Source organism: Melospiza georgiana, chromosome 1 (assembly GCF_028018845.1).
Source record: "Melospiza georgiana isolate bMelGeo1 chromosome 1, bMelGeo1.pri, whole genome shotgun sequence".
NCBI lineage: Eukaryota > Metazoa > Chordata > Aves > Passeriformes > Passerellidae > Melospiza > Melospiza georgiana.
In genome coordinates this window covers 103,600,097-103,619,001 of record NC_080430.1, presented here as the reverse complement: position 1 = coordinate 103,619,001, position 18,905 = coordinate 103,600,097, and the positions used below count along the sequence as shown (strand labels likewise).

General features: G+C 37.2%; 1 protein-coding gene across 1 annotated transcript in view; it reads left to right on the top strand.

The window, feature by feature from the left end:
• Nucleotides 1–18,098, top strand: part of ANKRD12 (ankyrin repeat domain 12) — a 59,499-nt gene extending 41,401 nt beyond the window's left edge. Inside the window, exons 8-12 of the mRNA XM_058024566.1 lie at nt 846–5,527; nt 11,606–11,704; nt 13,864–14,007; nt 16,491–16,586; nt 16,915–18,098. Of these exons, the coding sequence (XP_057880549.1) occupies nt 846–5,527; nt 11,606–11,704; nt 13,864–14,007; nt 16,491–16,586; nt 16,915–17,100 (5,207 nt within the window). The 3' untranslated portion in view covers nt 17,101–18,098. The remainder of the gene's footprint in view (nt 1–845; nt 5,528–11,605; nt 11,705–13,863; nt 14,008–16,490; nt 16,587–16,914) is intronic.
• Nucleotides 18,099–18,905: the final 807 nt, after the last annotated feature.

The window sequence follows — 18,905 nt, the reverse complement described above, 5'->3', positions numbered from 1 at the left end:
AGGGAGGCTGTGGAGTCTCTTTCCTTGCAGATAATTCAAAAGCTTTCTGGGCACGGTGCTGGGCAGCTGACTCTGGGTGTCCTGGCATGAGCAGGGTGGGTTGAACAAGATGATCTCCAGAGGTCTCTTCCAACCTCAGCCATTCTGTGGTCTGTGAAAAGCACATGAAGAAAAGCGTCATGTCACATGATTGTAAAAATTGGTTTCTCTTTCCCAGACAAATACATAAAACACTACCCCCTAGGAATGTTTTCTAGACAAAGTTTCAGTATACTTCAAGAAAAAAGTCAAATTGCCCTATGGTCTGATGTAGTGTTAGCTTTTTTTGGCATTAGAATAACCTGAAATGCAGTGCATGATCCTTCTGTTCTAAGGGGACTGTTGTGGCATCACTTCACAGAATCAACTTCAGCTTAGTGAAAGCATTGATCTTAAGACAAATATTTTTACATATGTGTAATAGAAACTTGTTACAATTTAGCAACTGATTCCTCAACAGTGTGTGCAGGGTATTGTCCTTTAGAAAGAGTCAGGTTATACAGGAATTATGCACAATGGATGAGGTTTTCAAAATTTAAATTGCATTACGTTTATTAGATATAAATGTTATTTAGTATTTTTACATGCTTAAGTGAAAGCTGTAAAGGGAGGGGAGAACTTTGATTTCATGACCTTTTGTTTTCTCTTAAAAAGCTTAATTCTAGTGAGAAATATTGCTGTGTGTTTAAGATAGGTTTTATTCTTTTTTCATTTGTGAAGAGGTGACTGCTCAACTGAACTCTTTTGTCCTGAAGTGTGACAAGTGTTCCATCAGTATTCAATTAATTTTCACTTTCTTACTCTAGATTCTGAAGAAGCTCCATCTGTAAATCCTTCCAGTGTAGATGGGAATGTTGATTCAGAAGCAGAAAAGGACTCAGTAGCCAACAACAGCAAACAAACGGTCCCTAGTAAGGCGCCACTTCCATCTGCTCTAGATGAGTATGAGTTCAAAGATGATGATGAAGATGAAATGAAAAAAATGATTGATGACAAACATATTCTTAGAAAAGACCCAAGGAAAGAAGATGAGACTGAAGTCGAAAAGACCAGCTTATTTGTGAAACAAGAAAAAGTTGTGTTTTCAAAGTCATTCAAAAACAAAAAGCAGAAACCCTCTAGAGTTCTCTATTCAAGTTCTGAAAGTTCAGATGAAGAAATAATGCAGGACAAGAAAATGGTCTCTCCTTGCTCTGTTTCAGAGACATCAAATTCTGATGTCAGAATGAAGAAAGAATATATGGTTACAAACGAGCACAAGCAAAAGGGCAAAGTTAAAAGGAAAGTAAAAAATCAAAGCAAAAATAAAGAGAATCAAGAAGTAAAGCAAGAAAAAGAAAATGCTAGAGTAACAAATATAGCTGCTTCTGGGTTAGATTCTTTAGATAAAGCTAGAGAGGAAGAAACCTTTAAGAAGTCTTTCACCTCAAAAGAAGATTCTTCTTTACAGCTGTTTCATATCACTGCTGGAAAATCTCCAAAGCATCCCTGTGGGTTAAGTGAAAAGCAGTCAACACCATTAAAGCAAGAGAACACCAAAACCTGCTTATCACCAGGAGGTTCTGAAATAACATTGCAGTCTGAATTAGTTCGGTATGATCACAACACTGATTCTGATTATCAGGTAGAAAGTTCTAGTGGCAAATCTTGCAAGCACAAAGAAAAAAGCAAGCATCATCAAAAGGATTTTCACTTGGAATTTGGTGAAAAATCTAGTCCTAAAATTAAAGAGGAAGATAATAGCTCAACATTTGAGAATTCAGAATATACTTTGAGAAAAATTGACAAGGAAGGTAAAACACTTAAAAAACATAAATTAAAGCACAAAGAAAGAGAAAAGGAAAAGCACAAAAAGGAACAGGATGGGGAAAGAGAAAAACACAAGCATAAAGATAATGTTAAAGAGGTTCAAAGAAGTATTGAGTTTGACAGAGAATTTTGGAAAGAGAACTTTTTCAAAAGTGATGAAAATGATGATATGCTGATAAATACGGAACATGAATCTCTTTCTTCAGACAGAAAATCAAAGCTAGAAAAAAACGTGGCAAAAGAAGATAAGTTAGTTAAGGAGAGACAGTTCCAGAAAGAGAGAAGTATTAAAGATGAGAGAGAAAAAGAGAAGAGCAAAAAGGAAAATGAGAAGTCTCTCAAGGATGAAAAAATAAAAGATACAAAAGAAGAAAAAGAAGTTATGCTTGCAGATAAAGAAATTGAATTGTTCTGTTTTGGTGTTAAAGATGAGGCAGCTAGCGTGCATGTAGTAGAAAGAGAAACAGATACTGAAAAGCAGGAAAAGAATTTAAAGGAAAATAAAGAGAAGACAGAAAAGCGATTCTCAATCAAAGAAAAAGATTTTGAAAAGATAGAAAGAAAACATGGAGAAAAAGAGAAAAAGTTAAAGCATGAATACAAAATGGAGAAAGATAAAGCAGAAGTAAATGAGAGTACAGAGAAAGGAAAAGAGAAGTCCAGTTTTCAGCAAGCAGAAAGGTGCCATAAGGAAAATGATAAAATAAAAAGCATGGGTGCTCTTAAAAAAGTTGATGACAAGGAAAGAAATAAAGAAAAAACTGATAAGAAGCATGATAAAGAAAAGGCTGATAAAGACAGACACTGGGCTGAAAGTAAAGAAAAACACTGTACTGAAAGAAAAGTCAAACAGTCTGAAAAAGAATCTGAATATACTAAATCAGAAAAAAGTAGAACTAAAGAAAAGGAATTTGAAAAAAAAGACAAATCCAAAGACAAGGAGGCCTCATCCTCAGCAAGCTCGAAACATATGCAAGAGGAAAGGAGATGCACTATTACCGAAAGTAGTAAAACAGTTCATGACAAACTGTCATCTTTGAAAGACAAACCAAAAGATGATTTGTTGAAAACTCCAGATGGTAGAGAGAAAGATAAAAAAGATAAAGATATAGACAGATACAAAGAGAGGGATAAGCACAAAGATAAACTGCATCAAAGTAGTTTGCTGAAACTAAAACTTGAACATGAGAAACTTAAGCCTAAACCAGCTCCTGCATCGAAGGATGCTCGGCCTAAAGAAAAAAGATTAGTCAACGATGATTTAATGCAAACTAGTTTCGAAAGAATGCTTAGCCTTAAAGATCTGGAAATAGAACAGTGGCATAGAAAGCATAAAGAAAAAATAAAACAGAAAGAGAAGGAACGTTTGAGAAACCGCACTTGTTCAGAGCATAACAAAATGAAGGAAAAACCCAAGCACTCATTCACTGAAGTAAAAGGCAAAGAACTGATTCGTTCCAAAAGTTCCGAGTTGCCAGATGTTTGTATGAAGGAAAAACAGCAGAAAGATGCTACAAGTAATAGATCACAGTCAGTAGATACAAGAAGTGTCAGTGTTGCAAAGGCTTCATTGGCTTTAGATAATTTAAACAGATCCCCCAGATCAGAAAATGAAAAGATGGGGCTGAGCTCCAGGTCCGTGTCCATGGTTTCTGTTGCGAGCTCTGAGGATTCTTGCCATACCACAGTGACTACTCCAAGGCCTGTAATCGAATATGATTCGGACTTTATGCCAGAAGGTTCTGATTCCCAAATGTCTTTTTCACAGTCACCATTTTTGGCAAGTGCCAAATCACCAGCCCTTGTGGAAAAAGAGGCCGATGGGCTTGCTGAGTTGCCAGATCGCATTAAGCCGCCTTTCACAAACCGGCTCCCACAAATGTATGTGAGATCAGCATCTGCTGAAGATGTTAAGCTGGTTTTAAATGAGTGTAGGCCTGTTATAGAGGTTCGCAGATGCAGCATGCCTGCTGCAGTTTCTGAGCACAGCAAACAGCCTCGAACATCAGAAGAAAACAACCAGAACGCTCTGCCGTCAGCTCAGACTTACAATAGCACTTCTCCTAAACCAGAGCTACTGTGCAGCGCTCTTGAAAGAGATTTTCAAAGCAGTGTGGCTGTTCTGCAGTCAAACCTCACATCATCTCCCAGCAGAGCTGTTAGCAACAAGCAGGCAACAACGGGGACAAGTACCATTAAAGATACTGCTCAGATGAGCCCTTCAGAAGACCCTAACATGCATTTAGAACCATGTAGTCAAAGGGGTGTGACTCAGCAAACCAAATTGTGGGATGTGCCTTTTGACAGACTTAATTCATTAAACAATGACTTTAACAGCTCAGGCTGTGGTGTACCAGAGCAAGATGCTAAAAGCATTGTAGCAGTGCATAATTCTGAGAGCAGGACATTGAAAGAGCAACAAGTATCTGAATTTTTGCCTCAGCACCCTGAAATTAAGGGAAGTTCCAGTTCTCAAGAATCTGCATCAATTTTGCCTTCACAATCTCCTTGTTCTTTACCTATCCAGCCACTTCCAGTTGTGTCAAAACACGTTTCTTTACCAGGCATTATCAGTCAAGATTCATCATTAGTACAGCAGCAAAATCTAGTTCAGACTGCAACTTCTGCCTTGGAAACAGATACTACTAGTACCAGAGAGCTGGAAAACGCTTTCTCCCCTTCAAACTTCAGGAAGACTGATGCACCTGTGGCTGTATATTCTGAGAGCTCTGCAAATGATGTTTCTCAGAGCTATGAAAAGGTGAATGATTTACCATTAGAGAAGGATACTCCTGAAAGTGATAGCAGTTCACAGTTAAACATGAACTCATTCAGTAGAGTTGTTTGTAAGAATGCCCTGAGTGAAGTGGATGGTAACACAGCAGATAGTTCAGATATTAGAAATGAAAAAGACCAACAAGAAAAGTTAGTCTCTGTGCACACTGTTGATAGTAAAGCCAATGCTGATCTCTGTGAACTAAGTTCAGGAATGTCAAAGGGAATTACAAATGAATTGGTTAATAAAAGCCCCTGCACTGCAGACAGAGAAAATGTGTTGGAGGATGACCCACCACAGTACTCCTCTATATCCAATTTGGAAAATAGTTCACAACAGATTATACAGGAAGAGGTGCATAAATACAGCCAAATAGTTAAGGTAGAAGAAGAAGTTGCTGAGGATCAGAAGATGGAACAGCAAGAAGTACCTCAAAGAATCACGAGGAACAGAGCAAATTTGCTTGCTAACCAGGGCAAGCAGAATCCTCTTGGCTGTACACAAACATCAGAAAAAGAGTCTGAATCGTCAGCATCTATGAAAGCAAGAATTAGATTAACTGAAGATGATGATGTTCAGGTACATCATCCACGTAAAAGGAAGGTGTCACGCGTGCCTCAGCCTGCGCAAGCAAACCCTTCTTTGCTGCAGGCCAAGGAGAAAACCCAGCAGTCACTGGCAGCTATTGTTGACTCTTTGAAACTTGAAGAGATTCAGCCGTACAGTTCAGAGAGAGCAAACCCCTATTTTGAATACTTGCACATAAGGAAGAAAATAGAAGAGAAGCGTAAATTGCTGTGCAGTGTTATTCCTCAGGCGCCTCAATATTACGACGAATATGTGACCTTCAATGGCTCCTACCTGCTGGATGGCAATCCCCTCAGCAAGATATGCATCCCAACTGTAAGTAACATGGTCTTTCAATATGCAGTGCAATGGAAAGGCATGTTTTGGTTTTGTTTTTGTAGCTTCCATATTCTTCCTAACTTGCTTCTGAATATTCTGCTGGAAGCAGTAAGCTGATACATGTCAACTAATATTGATTAATAGCATCATATGTAAAAGCCCCATTCACTGGAAATACAAACAGTGGTTTCAGTCACTGTAAGACAAACCATGTCAAGGGCACACAGACAAGTACTCTATTTCAAAGTATGTAAAGCCTGCTCTTTCAGAAGTGAAGTAAATTATTGAGAGCTTCTCTGAATTTCTGCTGTCAATAATTTCGTTAAAGCTAATTAGTCAAAGCTGTTTCGTTTGGAAGGGGGTGGACATGCAGTGCTTAAAAAAAATACCAAGTCCATTGCCAAATGTTTTATTGCCAATATTTTAAGCAGGATAGCCTGCCAGCTATCTCAAATGCAGCAGATGTAATCTGCTGTGTCCTGGCTTTTGTAATCCATCAATCTAAAGTGTTCATAATTTTATTAAATAATGTCAAGGTTTTTGTCCTTTTTACTGAAGAACATCTGTAGTTCAGAGACACTTGTTTAGGTCTAAGATCTCCATTTTTGAATGATCAAGTTATTATGTCAGCTCATCTAAGATAACTCAGCCTTACTTGAGAGTAAAAACCTTCAGCTTTTTCCAGTAGAGTTGAGGAATTTTTGATGAAGCAATGAACAGAAGTTTAATGTGTAAATTTTAAAATTTACTTTTTTACTTCATTATGCAGCTAGTCTTAATTCCCTACACAAGCTATTTGTTCTCATTTTTTGGGAATTACTAGGCCAGTTACAGTCTAAGAAAGAATGTGGGTAAGACCTTTTGCAAGGTCTGTAGGTGAACGAGGGTGTATGGTAAGCTTTACCACGATGTTCCAGGCTGTCAGCCTTCCCAAGTCTGCAAATCTTTCTCAATGTTACAGAAGCTGTTGCAGCTTTTGTAACATCTTTATCACTGGAGGCACAGATTTCATTTTTTTAAAGCTGCTGCTAGTCAAGTACATACTGTTTCCGAGCTACAGCTTACTGCTTTGGAATCACACTTCAGTGCTTAATTTGGGATAAGTAGAAAGTAGAGAAACCTGGAATATATTTTTCCCTGGCCCATCTCCTACCTGAGCAATAGAATTCAATTCCCAATCATAAATGGCAACGTGTGTAGACACCATAAGGAGGACAGAGTTTTGACTTGATATTAAAGCACTGCCTTATAATTCCTTCCTGTCTCTGTTGCTGTGTATAATAGGAGCTCTGCAGTTAATGAAAATAAATTTAGGTATTGGAGAGCAAAATCTCAGGTAACAGGTTCAGAAAATATCAGAGATGGATAAGTGCTTCCTATTCTCAATGGCTTTTAATTAATCATTGAAAAGAAAAGCCTCTTTAAATAAGGTTGATAGAAATGTGAGTATGTAATTGAAGGATTACAGTTACTGATTTTTGTCTCATTTAGATTTCTGGTTTACTTCCTTACACATACATGTTCTGATGGTAATGATATTTTAAAAAGTTAATTGTTTTGTATATACTTTGATGCTCCTGGTTATATTCTACAGATAGTAGGGAAAACAGGTGGAACTTTTTATTTCAAGTTCCTAGAAGCAAAAAGGAAGATAATAAATTTTGAGAAGCCAAAATAAATTATTGGGAAATTGGTGATTATTTTCATTAGAGTTAAAGTGTAAGAAAAAGCATGAGTTTTGCTCTAAATAAGAAGATACTCTAAGCAATTCAGTTTTGTTTGTCTAAAAAAATCTCCAATACGACTAAGGGCTTTATTTAATTACTGTCACTTGTGTACAATTTTGATAAAACTTCTCAGGTTTCCTTTCAGAAAAAAAATATTGCTTAAAACATTAGTAATATTTCAGATTTAACTTACTGGCAGAATTTGCTTGTGTACGCAGTCTAATGATTTTATTTTGTCACCACTGAAAGTCACAGTCATAATAATTCCTGTTACAAATACCGTGAACAGGGGAATTGCTAAACCAAGGATCATTTCATTCTCAGAAATGAGTGTTCTTTTCTTGTACATATTGTCCAATAAAGTGAAAATAAAGACTAGGCTTAGTCTCTCTGAAATATTAATAGTGTATTGTTATCCCTATAATGCAGAATTTAATAAGCAACTATAAAAATACCTTTTTGTCATGTTTGTTTTGCAGTTTTTTCCTTCAATTCTCTAATGATTCTCTGTTAACCAAATTTTTGCCTCATCAATTTACATGGAGAGAAAGTAGATACTCTTTCTTTAATTATTGCTGTGTTACAGATATCCTTTGTGTAGGTCTGTGTGGAGACTGCATATTTAGCTCTGACACTGAGACTTGGAATGGTTGGTGTATGGAACAGTGTGTTTACTGCTCTTTGCATTGGAATTTTAATGATGCATTGTGGTTTATCTGATGAACTTCAGACATGCTGTAGGTGGGAGCCAGGAGATGGTGTGCTAAAACCTTGTTTCCACAGCCTTGATTATATATTGTAACTTACAGCCCAGATCACCTAAGGCTGTGAGGATATTCATGTATGAATTATGGCTTCTCTCTCACCAGTACAAATACAAAACATAAGGTAGGAGACATCAGGTCAGTTCAAAATAGAAGGAAACAAATCTGGCTCTTCTAACAGAGAAATTTCAATTTTACTTGGCTCTGTTGCCTTTCAGGTTATTCCATGTTCTACAGGGCTCAGTCATCTTTATCTGTATTGTCTCCTGAGAGGAGGTGCCAGGATGATTCACTGCCATCCTCCTGTGCCTATCTAGCAGATGTGTTTTTAGTAAAGGGGATTCTGGCCAGTCTCCCTGGCATTGCTGTAGAAACTCAAGTAGTAAGATCTACTTTTAAGGGTATTACTAGAAACTTATTTTCAAAATACATGAAACAGAGCATTAGAGCAGGCCAGTTGTTTGGATGACATAGAAGAGTGGAGGTTTGTAGCAGGCAAAATAGAGATTGAAAGTTTATAGAGTGAAGAGTTGATGCTGTAGCTGGATTTGTTTTGAAGCATGCAAGGCCTGCAGGAAGGTTGCTGATGGATGTTGATGTGTTGGAGATGGGAAGGGCATGCCTTGAACGTGAACTCTGGCCAATCCAACCTGCCCTAATGGCTGGCTCCAAGGGAGGTGGAGCAGAGGCACAAGGCCAAGATCTGTCTGGCTTTTCTGGGTCATTTCTCAGACTGGGAAAAGAGAATTCTCTGAAGAAGGCAGGGCCCGTTTGCTTCTCTCTCTTCTCTGTGGAGTCTGGGCCCTTAAAATAGTTTGATGCTTTGGTTATGCAAAACAGAGGGCACCTTTTTTATCGTGGTGTTCAGTTTCATGCTCTATTCTTACAAGTCCAACTTATGTGTTTGTATTTTCCCTACACAGTTTTTTGTGTTCTGTGTAGTAATTGTTTCTTTGACTGGAAGGTCCAGGAGGCTCCTCTGGCTGTTCCTGCCTCAGAGCCTTTAAGTCAGACTTTCTGGTCTCAAAGAAACCAATTTCCTTTGTCTGAATCCAGTGCTGCTTCACAAGCTGGAATTTCCAGCAGGTGGTGTGCAACTGCCCTAATCCTGTGTTCAGACTCCTAAGGATCTGAGGCTCACCCTTCCCAAGTTTCCAAGAAGAGAGGAAAAACCAGAAAATTCCATAAATGACTGTAACCAAATGTAGTATTTTGGCAGGTGGTGCTGGGCTGGGCGGGAGTGAAGAGTTTGTGAATGTATCCGGTGGCAATAGGGATCTCTGGGGTCATGGAGACCTGTCAGTGTCACACAAGTCTGAACATAATCTGTGTTCAGGGCTGAGCATAATCTGCTGAAACAGAGTTCTACACATTTAAATAGAATACCACACAGCTCTGCTGTCTAGATGATCAGCTCCTTGTCAGGTTATTTCTATGATGTTCATTCTTATTTCTGTTGCACAATCAGTCTGTAAATTTAAGGGCATAACATTTAAAAATATTTGAAATGTAGTGACATTACAAGGACATTACATCTTCAGACTGAGAGAGGTTTAGATTAGGTAGTAGGAAAAAATTCTTCACTGTGAGAGTGGTGAGACACTGGAGCAGGTTGCCAAGAGAAACTGTAGATACCTCATCCTTGGAAGTGTTCAGTGCCAGATTAGATGGGGCCTTGGGTACCCTGGTCTAGTGGGTGGCATCCCTGCTCATGGCAGGGGGCTTGGAACTCCATGGCCCCTGAGGTCCCTTCCTACCCAGACCATTCTGTGATTCTGTGAAATGGTTCAAGTGATAAGGATGCTTGCCAGCTCTGAAATTTTTATTTCTGGAAAATCCATGTGCATAAACCCAAAGCTTATTTAGATACTCTGTCTTGCTTCTTATCTGTGTGCTTTTCTGTAAGCAAAATAGTGGAGATTTTGGGAGACGTTTTGGATTTCTTGAAACTAAAGCTTGATATTATTTACAAGCATCTTGTCTTATTTCATTGAAAGACTGTGACAGCACTATTGTACTGTACCATGAATGCAAAATCTTCAAGAAAAATAGACTATAGGAGGTGTATTTGTTTTTAATACTGCTGTTTTACACAAAATGACATATGCCATAAACATTACTGGTTTGAGAACCAAACTGTTTTCACTTAGAAAAATGAAGTGTATCTTGTTTTGTAGTTTGAAATGTGAAGGAGTTGAATGTCATTTTATACAATATAATAATTTAAGGAATTAACTGCAATCAGTTATTCAGATTATGTGCTATAATTCCAGAGGCATTGGCTAACTTCCAATTGGGAAAAAAAATGTCCCGAAATAATTTTCCAATATAATACTAATTCAAGCATTTCTGGTAGATAAATCACTTCATTGCTGGAGTGTATAGGTGCAAGATTGATACTAATAATCTAGTTTAACCTACAGTGTGTCTGTATTTCCATAATGGATTTATTTCTTCTTGACAGTTGAAGGATCTATTTTATTGAATAGAGTTATTTATCTTTCTGCTTGTGTTAGGTATGAGGCAGGGTATAGTAACTGCAGGTATGTATTTGAGCTGTGGTTTTTGAGTATCAGTGGTAGTAGGCAGTGTTTCATGTAGTTTGAATGGGTCTTTGCAAAGCAGTATCAGTGCTCTTACATCTGTGAGGTGTTAAAACCCATGCTGAACTGTCAGATAGAGCTGGCATAAAGGAAAGTGAACTTTGGGTGGAGCCTTAAAACTCCCAAGAAGTTTATTTACTTCTGAAAAAGCATCTGATTTCTGCAGTTGCCAGGAGGGCTCCGGGTGCCTTCTCAATGTTTTTCATTGCAGCTCAGACCAGACAGTAATTCTGGCTGTTTACTGTAATTGACTGAAGATGCAAAATGTTTATAGTATAGCAAATCAGTAACAGCATTGATATGTCACTCAAGTCTATTTGATTTTTTAAAATTATTAAATTATTTTCTTTCTAAGGAATAAGGTTTTTTAAAAACTTACTTAAATAACTGACAGGAAGAATCACTTTTTCAAGCTAGGGTCTGGGTCTCTAGTCTGCTTTTTGTGCTTTCTTGTGTTCTGTGTGATTGCAAGATTAGGAGTATGGTTGGTTATCTTTTGTGCAGTATAAAATGCTGTTGCTGTTGTATGAATATATGAAGGGGTTCGGGGTTTTTTTAGAAATGCTTTACTTTTTTTTACTTTTTTCTTGCTTTTTGCTAGGCAGTTTTTATTTTCTCAAAACAAACAGCTGTGCTTTAAAGAATCTTCAGAACAGGAAGCAAGTTGTATTCTTACTATATTCTACACTATAGTCTTTTAAAAAGAACAGCTATGGAATGCTGATAATGACTGGTTAAAAGCTCTAAAGAGCTTGAAATGCTGTTTTCACTTGGGTTTATTAATTTTATGGTATGGAATTCTTAAAACCTTTTACTGCAAACACTGCAAACACGTTGAATTCACATAACTAAAAAAAGTAAAATTATTTTTCTTTTAAAATGCCTTATTGTTTCTTGGGTTTTTTTTTAATAGATCACATAAGCAATGCTAAACATGTGAAATACACATTCACTATATTATTTATAAAACTTTTTCCACAGATTACACCACCTCCATCACTGTCGGACCCACTTAAGGAGCTATTTAAACAACAGGAGGTTGTAAGGATGAAACTGCGCTTACAGCACAGTATTGAAAGGGTGAGATTAATTTATTTTTTATGTCCTGGATTTAAGCTTTAGGATTTTTTGCCTTTTCAACAAACAGACTACATTTTTCTTAATTTAACAATGTTTAGAAGTAATCTTCTTTCTATCCAAATTTATTAATTGGAGAAACTTCGAAGTGGGGGGGGCAAAATAGTTTGAACAGCTGTTAGCAGAACCCTCAAGTTGGTAAGACAACAGCTTTTTCCTGTTAATTGCTCTGAGTTGTGTCCCAGATTTATCCTAGAAGCGGTGGGAAGGAAGCTTCACACTGTCATTTTAAAAGCTAATGATGATTGTAGACTTCAGATCTAAATTGACTTAGTTAAAAGAATTGAAGATAAAGTAAATTCTGTATTGAGAGGAGACATGTGTGGCTCTAAGACTGAAACATGTTTGGCAATATTCTGCTCAGAAACTGCCTAACATTATATTAGAGTTACATCTGTAGTCATCACTGATTTTGAGCACAGAAATAGAGAAAATATTGCTGGTCTATGAGTATTCTGTAATTTTAGGTTCCCCTTTTTCCTTGGTAACCTAGCTTTAGATGCCAATATTGTGAGCCAGATAGCTTGTGGGCACAGACAGGGCCCCTTTCTGACATGGATGCATCACAAGGATTTGCACATAGTTACACAAGGAGCTGCCACATCAAACCCAGTGTGTTACTTTTTCAATTGACAGTTTCGATGTGACTTAACAAACCCAGCTGAGGGAGGGGTTTTTCTTGAATTTAGAATTTCAGTGAAGAGTATTAAATAAGTAGCACAGAAATTGTAAACGTGTTTCAAGTTCTGAGTGAAAAGAAATCAGTTGCAACTAAAAATACTTTGGCCAACAGGGCAAGGGGGGGAATTCTGTCCCTCTACTCTGCTCTGGTGGGACATCCCTCCCTTAGAGTGCTGCATCCAGCCCTGGGGTCCCCAGCAGAAAGAGGACATGGACCTGTTGGAGTGAGTCCAGAGCAGGGCCAGGAAACTGATGAGAGGACTGGAGCACCTCTCTTATGGGGGACAGACTGAGTGAGAAACCTGGGCTGTTCAGCCTGGATAACAGAAGGCTCCTGGGAGACTTCATTGGTGCTTTTCAGTACTTAAAGGGGCTTGTAAAAAAGAGGCAAAGTGACTTTTAACACAGGCAAATAGTGATAAGACAAGGGGAGGTACAGTTGTAAACCAAAGGAGAGAAATTTAGATTAGATATTAAGAAAAATTCTTTATTGTGAGGTGGTGAGGCACTGGAACAGGTTGCCCAGAGAAGCTGTGGGTGCCCCATCCCTGGCAGTGTTCAGTGCCAGGCTGTGGGGAGCCCTGACCAAACTGGTCTAGTGGAGGGTGTTCTTGCCCACAGCTGGGGAGTTGTAGATAGATAATCTTTAAGGTCCATTCTAGCACAGACTCTATGATTCTAACCAAAGCAAAGGTGGTCCTTTTCCTGTTTGCTGAAAAACAGGAAATATATTATAATATTATAATGCACCTTCTTTTATTTTGATAAAAATTAGAGCCATTTATTGTAGAGCAGTAAACACATACAAACATTTTTCTGTGTCTTAAAAAATTACACATATTCCTAGTTACTTTGTTCATATAGGCTGTTCTTCAAATTATATCCACTTTATAGAACTGTAAGTCAAGTTTTGTCAAGTGAGTTGTATTTTTGTTGTCTCGGTTTAGGAAAGAATATTTATGCAGATGTGAATTTAGGGAGTTATTGCATGTTGTTTTTAAAAACATCATCATGCAAATAATGCATTTCTGCTTCAGTTTGCTTGGCCAGTGTGCCTGGAGAAAAGGCTTCATACAGTTAACATTCACAAATGTGTATTCTAAGCCTATGCTCCTCCTACCCTTCATCTTTCACCACCTTCATTAACCAGGACTTGCCTCAGTAAGTGGAAACATTCAGCCATCAGTGGAGGCTGGGGCTAAGGAGAAGGTGTTTTCAGTTCTGACATCCATGGGACAATCTTTGCATCATCAAATTGCAATTTCCTATTTGATTAGAAGAACAACCCCTCCTACCTTCAGCATCCAATTTCTCACAGTGTTCAAAAGTGTAAGCCCTGAAAAGATATGTTTGAATTAGTGGATATTTGTATGAATGTTTAACTTACTAAATGTATATCTATATGTTGGTATCTTAATTAGGAAAAGCTTATTGTCTCTAATGAGCAAGAGGTTTTACGTGTTCACTACCGAGCAGCCAGGACCTTGGCTAATCAAACTCTGCCCTTCAGTGCCTGCACTGTGCTGCTGGATGCTGAGGTGTACAACGTGCCTCTGGATGCTCAGGTAAAGATTTGTCCTTCACAGCTTCAGACAAAAAGGTCTTGCTAGCCTGGCTCAAGCATTCAGAGAGAATTCTGTTCCCATAGCAAAACTGTCGTGGATTTGCCTGGAATTAAGATTATGCCCATGATAGGTTGTTACTTATATTAGGCCTCCATTGGGTGTACAGTAATGGGAGGATATGGGTGTATGTGTGTGTTCTTTCTGTTTTCTGCCATGTCTGGTTTTTCTTTCAAATCCAGGAATTATGAGATGGATAAAATAAGAACATTCCTCTGCTGATTTTGTTATAAAAAACAGATTTCAGTCATAAACAGAACATGTTTTTGAAGCTTACGAATATAGCTTAAACAAGAGCAAAGAAATTATCAGCATAGAAGATGACATCTATCAGAAATCCAGATAATTGGAATGCAGTAGTGTGTGAAGTGATGAAATTGGTTTGTGAACTCTGGAGATGTTTGTGGACGTATCCACATTACACTTCCCTCCTCTGTACAAGGCAGCTGCTAGAACTGTACCATAAAAAACAGATGACCAGCAGTGAAATGTTGAATGCTACCAGATGAAATAACCTTTTTCAAAATTACTTCAGACTCTATATGACTTACTTGTGCCCTGTTATTTACATGTTCAGCGTGACTATTTAGTCCTGAATAAAACATATAAAATAAGAAATGTGCTTCACAATCTGTGTATGTTGTATGGACTGTCACTCAAAAGTTGGCTGCAGCTGTATCTCTAAGATAATTTTATCTCATGGTGTTGGTATTTAGTGGACAGTTTTTCCAATTAGCAAACACAGAACCAGCATTTGATACCTGTTACAGTGGCTGTGAGAAGCACATAATGCAAGGAGGAAATGTTGGTATTTTGGGTGTAATAAAAGTATTGGTGCATTGGATGTTGGGCATTTTAAAATGAAACACGTACATTTCCAACATATGAGAGATTTTACATTAGTTCTACAGCCCTTTATAGAATTATTACAGCTTCCAGTGTTTTTTCAGTCAGTTCCTACGTTTTTACCCAGCCTTTAAAGAACTAGAGCTATGCCCTACAAGGTGATTCAGCAGGAGATAGCAGTTTATGGAGACTGTATTGTTGTTTCATTTTAAGCTTCACACAGGTAAATTTTTAAAGCATCATGTCCTTAGTACTTCTAACTGATAGGGCAAAAATTGTTCTCTTCCAAAATTTGGAAAATCCTTTGCTTTACTTCTGCTCCAATTCAGAGGCCTTGAGCTTTTTAGAGATGAGGAATATGAGAGTTGTGCACATAAGTGCATTTTTGTAGTTAACATTTTACAATTTGTTTTAAGTAAGCTGACTCCGTATTTGAATTTATGAAACAAAAGGAATCCTTGTTGGGGGAGAAGTTGAGATGTGCCCCCCCAAGTACTGCCATTTTTTTACCATCTATATAATAACAAGAGCAATAAAATGCCTCTCCTTCCCCCTCACTGCTTCAACAACTTTGTCTTTTGGTCTGTGGTCTTTTGGTCTTTTTCTTAGGAAACTACATTGCATATCATATTCAGCAAATTATGAAATACATTTTTATATAATTGAAATCAATGTTTTATACTACCAGCTTGATGGTTTGATTCAAATTTGTTTAATGGGAAGAGTGTAGATGCATAAGAAGACGTTGTCCTGTAGTGCATCCTGCAATTTTCCTGTTACCTCATTAGCAAACAACTTATTTTGTTCTCTAGAAAGGTCAATCTTTGCACATTTGGTTGGGCTTCTTTTTGTTCCTTCTGCTACAGTGTACAAATTCCTGCAGTGTCTTCTTTTCTCTCTGAAAGAGGAACAGCAGCTTCTTGTATTTAGTGGTTATAATTTAAATGTTAGATTGGCATAGTCTGGCTTTAGGACTGTGCATAGACTATAATTTTTCACAGTGGACAGATGTAACATTCCAAATCCTTTGGAAAAAGTTGGAATTAAAAATAAAACTATTTCATTAAGCAGGACGTAATACAGGTCTGCTCAATTTTTTAATCTCCTTTTGGGGATTGTGATGGCAGAAATATTTTTAATTGCTTTCAATACTTGTGTAGTCAGTTAAATAAGGCTGCTTAATTTTTCCTTTATTAATGTGTTTGCTTTTCCATGAGGGATATTGATTTGATACTGTGTTTTAAAGAGAAAAAAGAGACAGTAGTTTTGTGGAAGGATCTTTTATTAGTTAAGACTTTAAGGTGTAAATCCTTAAGCTTCCCATTCTAAATTTCAAAACCAGAGCACAGTAAATAGCTTGAGGAAGTCTGAAAATACCCATTTTTAGTGAGCAGCTGGCTCACAGAGGGAATTGTTGGTCAACATTTATATTTTCATATACCTTTGTACTTTGAATCTCTTTTTCCATGGGAAGCAGTGTTTGTGGGATTGTTTACTGTTTATGTCCCACAGAGTAGGTTTTGTGTTTTAATGTTTCAGATTGAATCATCAGGTTTTAATAAATGTTTTGTTTTTTGCAGACTGATGACAGCAAAACATCGGTGAGGGATCGGTTTAATGCAAGGCAGTTCATGTCATGGCTGCAAGACGTTGATGATAAATTTGACAAATTAAAGGTACACGTCTTAGTTTTTCCACTTTAAAAAAAAAAAAACCAAACCAAAATTAATGTCAACATGAAGATGAGATGAATAAAGAATAGATTTGTGTGCAGTATCATGGGCTTCTGTGGAGGCAACACAAAGGAAGGTCTATCAGTATAGAAAAAAACCTAACTTTTGTTTCCATGTAGTGTAATGAAATATTCTGCAAATTTCTAAATATATACTGGGGGAATTATTTACTATCACCAGAGAGGCTCTTAGAGACATTTCCTGTGTTCAAACTTGCTGCAATAATATTTTTTCAAATACTTCAATAACTTCTTTCTCAATTTCAAACCAGACGTGCCTTTTGATGAGGCAGCAGCACGAAGCAGCGGCGCTGAACGCAGTGCAGAGACTGGAGTGGCAGCTTAAACTGCAAGAGCTCGATCCTGCTACCTACAAATCTATCAGCATTTATGAAATTCAGGAGTTCTATGTTCCTCTTGTTGATGTTAATGATGACTTTGAACTGACACCCATATGACAGCCGGCACCGTCTGGCTCGTCCCTCGCCGTGGACAGCTGGAGACTGAGGTGCAGTGATGCACAAAGGTATTTTTTCTTTTGAGACAGAGCACTTAATTCTGTGGAATACTACCTTTCTCCATAATTCAGGTGTTCCTACAGAGAAGTGTGGCACAGACACTCGTTCAAACACAGAAGATGGATGCTGATTTTAAATTCAGATTCCCAGTAACTGCTGTTATCTGTGTTTTAAAATTGCCTGTAGCTTTAGGGCTTATTGCTGAACAAGATGACAAAACCTGGTGAGTTTACAGCGCTGGAAGCTGTTAATAACTAAAACATCCACCAAAAAGCAAACGATACTTACAATCTGCTATAAAGCTTTGTATTATGAAACTTCAGTAACAGTTGAACTCCCACAGAAAAATGATGAGAAAGCCTGTGGAAGAAAGTGTAAGACTTGGAGAAAAAGAATCAATCTTATGATGTTTTGTAAATTACTGTACAGAATTCTTTTTGGAAAAAGATGTAATATTGTCTTCATTTTTAAATAATTTATTTTATACATATTGTGCAAATGTAAATAGTCTTGTAATTAATGTTCAAACCTGTATAAAATAGATATTTTAACTGTAAAACTGTTTTTGTCTAATGTTTTATTGGACCAAAGTTGTTGTTTTTATTAAGTGTAGTGTGTTCCTGGTTGGCAGTTCCCTTTTGTATGGCATGCGTTTGATTTAGCTGCTTGTTTCATCACCATAACTGTAAGAGGATTGAACTGTATTGCATGCTCCACAGGACTCTGAACTCCTTCCCTTCAATAACTGATACCTAAACTGTTGTAATATTTACAAAATCATACTTCATATTAGTCTGCTGTTGTAATGCCATACCTATGACTTCCTATACTGAAAATATTTTTGTGTAAAACAAACCCTTTTTCTCTTATATGGTGGTCTCGTAATAGAGCCTATTTTTTCCAACAAAATGCCTTTGAATTTAAATTCTTAAATTGTATATTGTCTATTTTAATATTAATCTACGGAAGGGATATGTAAATAGTTGTAAATATAATACTTAATAAATTTTATTGGTCCTGTTATTAGTTGGAATTTCTTGGTATTGGAACACTTGATACATCAAACCTTAGCATTCCTGGAATATATAAGGAGACTCGGTGGAAAAGTTAAAAAAAAATTCTCCATGTTGTGAAATTTAATGCTTTTTATTCTTAGTATTGTTAATGACCAGACAGTTAATTATTTATTAGTAGGAGGTTACAGATATTCATGAAAAAGATTTGTTACCCTCCAGGCCGTAAATTATTCAAGAATGCTTGAGATCTGATGTCTGTGAAATTATTTCTGAAGGAAGTGAAGCCTGGACAGGACAGCTGGTTACTTAGAATAAGAGATTTTAAATCCTTGGTTTTGAACTGATTTTTAAATGAGTAGGTGAGCTACTCCAGAGAACTTATTCCTTGTGCTTGTGTGAATGTGGACACACAAGAGACTTTGTGGACAGCAGATGCCTTCCTTCTGCACATCACTGCTGGTGCCAGTTTAGAATAAATAGTAACTCAAGCACAGTAAAGCCAATTAGTATGTAGTTCCTGACCTGTAAGTTGTTTTTGGTTTTTTTCACTTTTAATTTGTTAAGTACCTGTGGAAGGAGAAGTTGTTCCTGCTTTTATTACAGGAATATCTTTCTGACCTCATTCAAAATTGAAACTATTGAGGAAAGAGCAAATTTCTACTCCAAGTTAAATACTCTTCTGAACATAGCTGTAAAATCTTAAAATGCTGCAGAAATCTGTTTTATCTG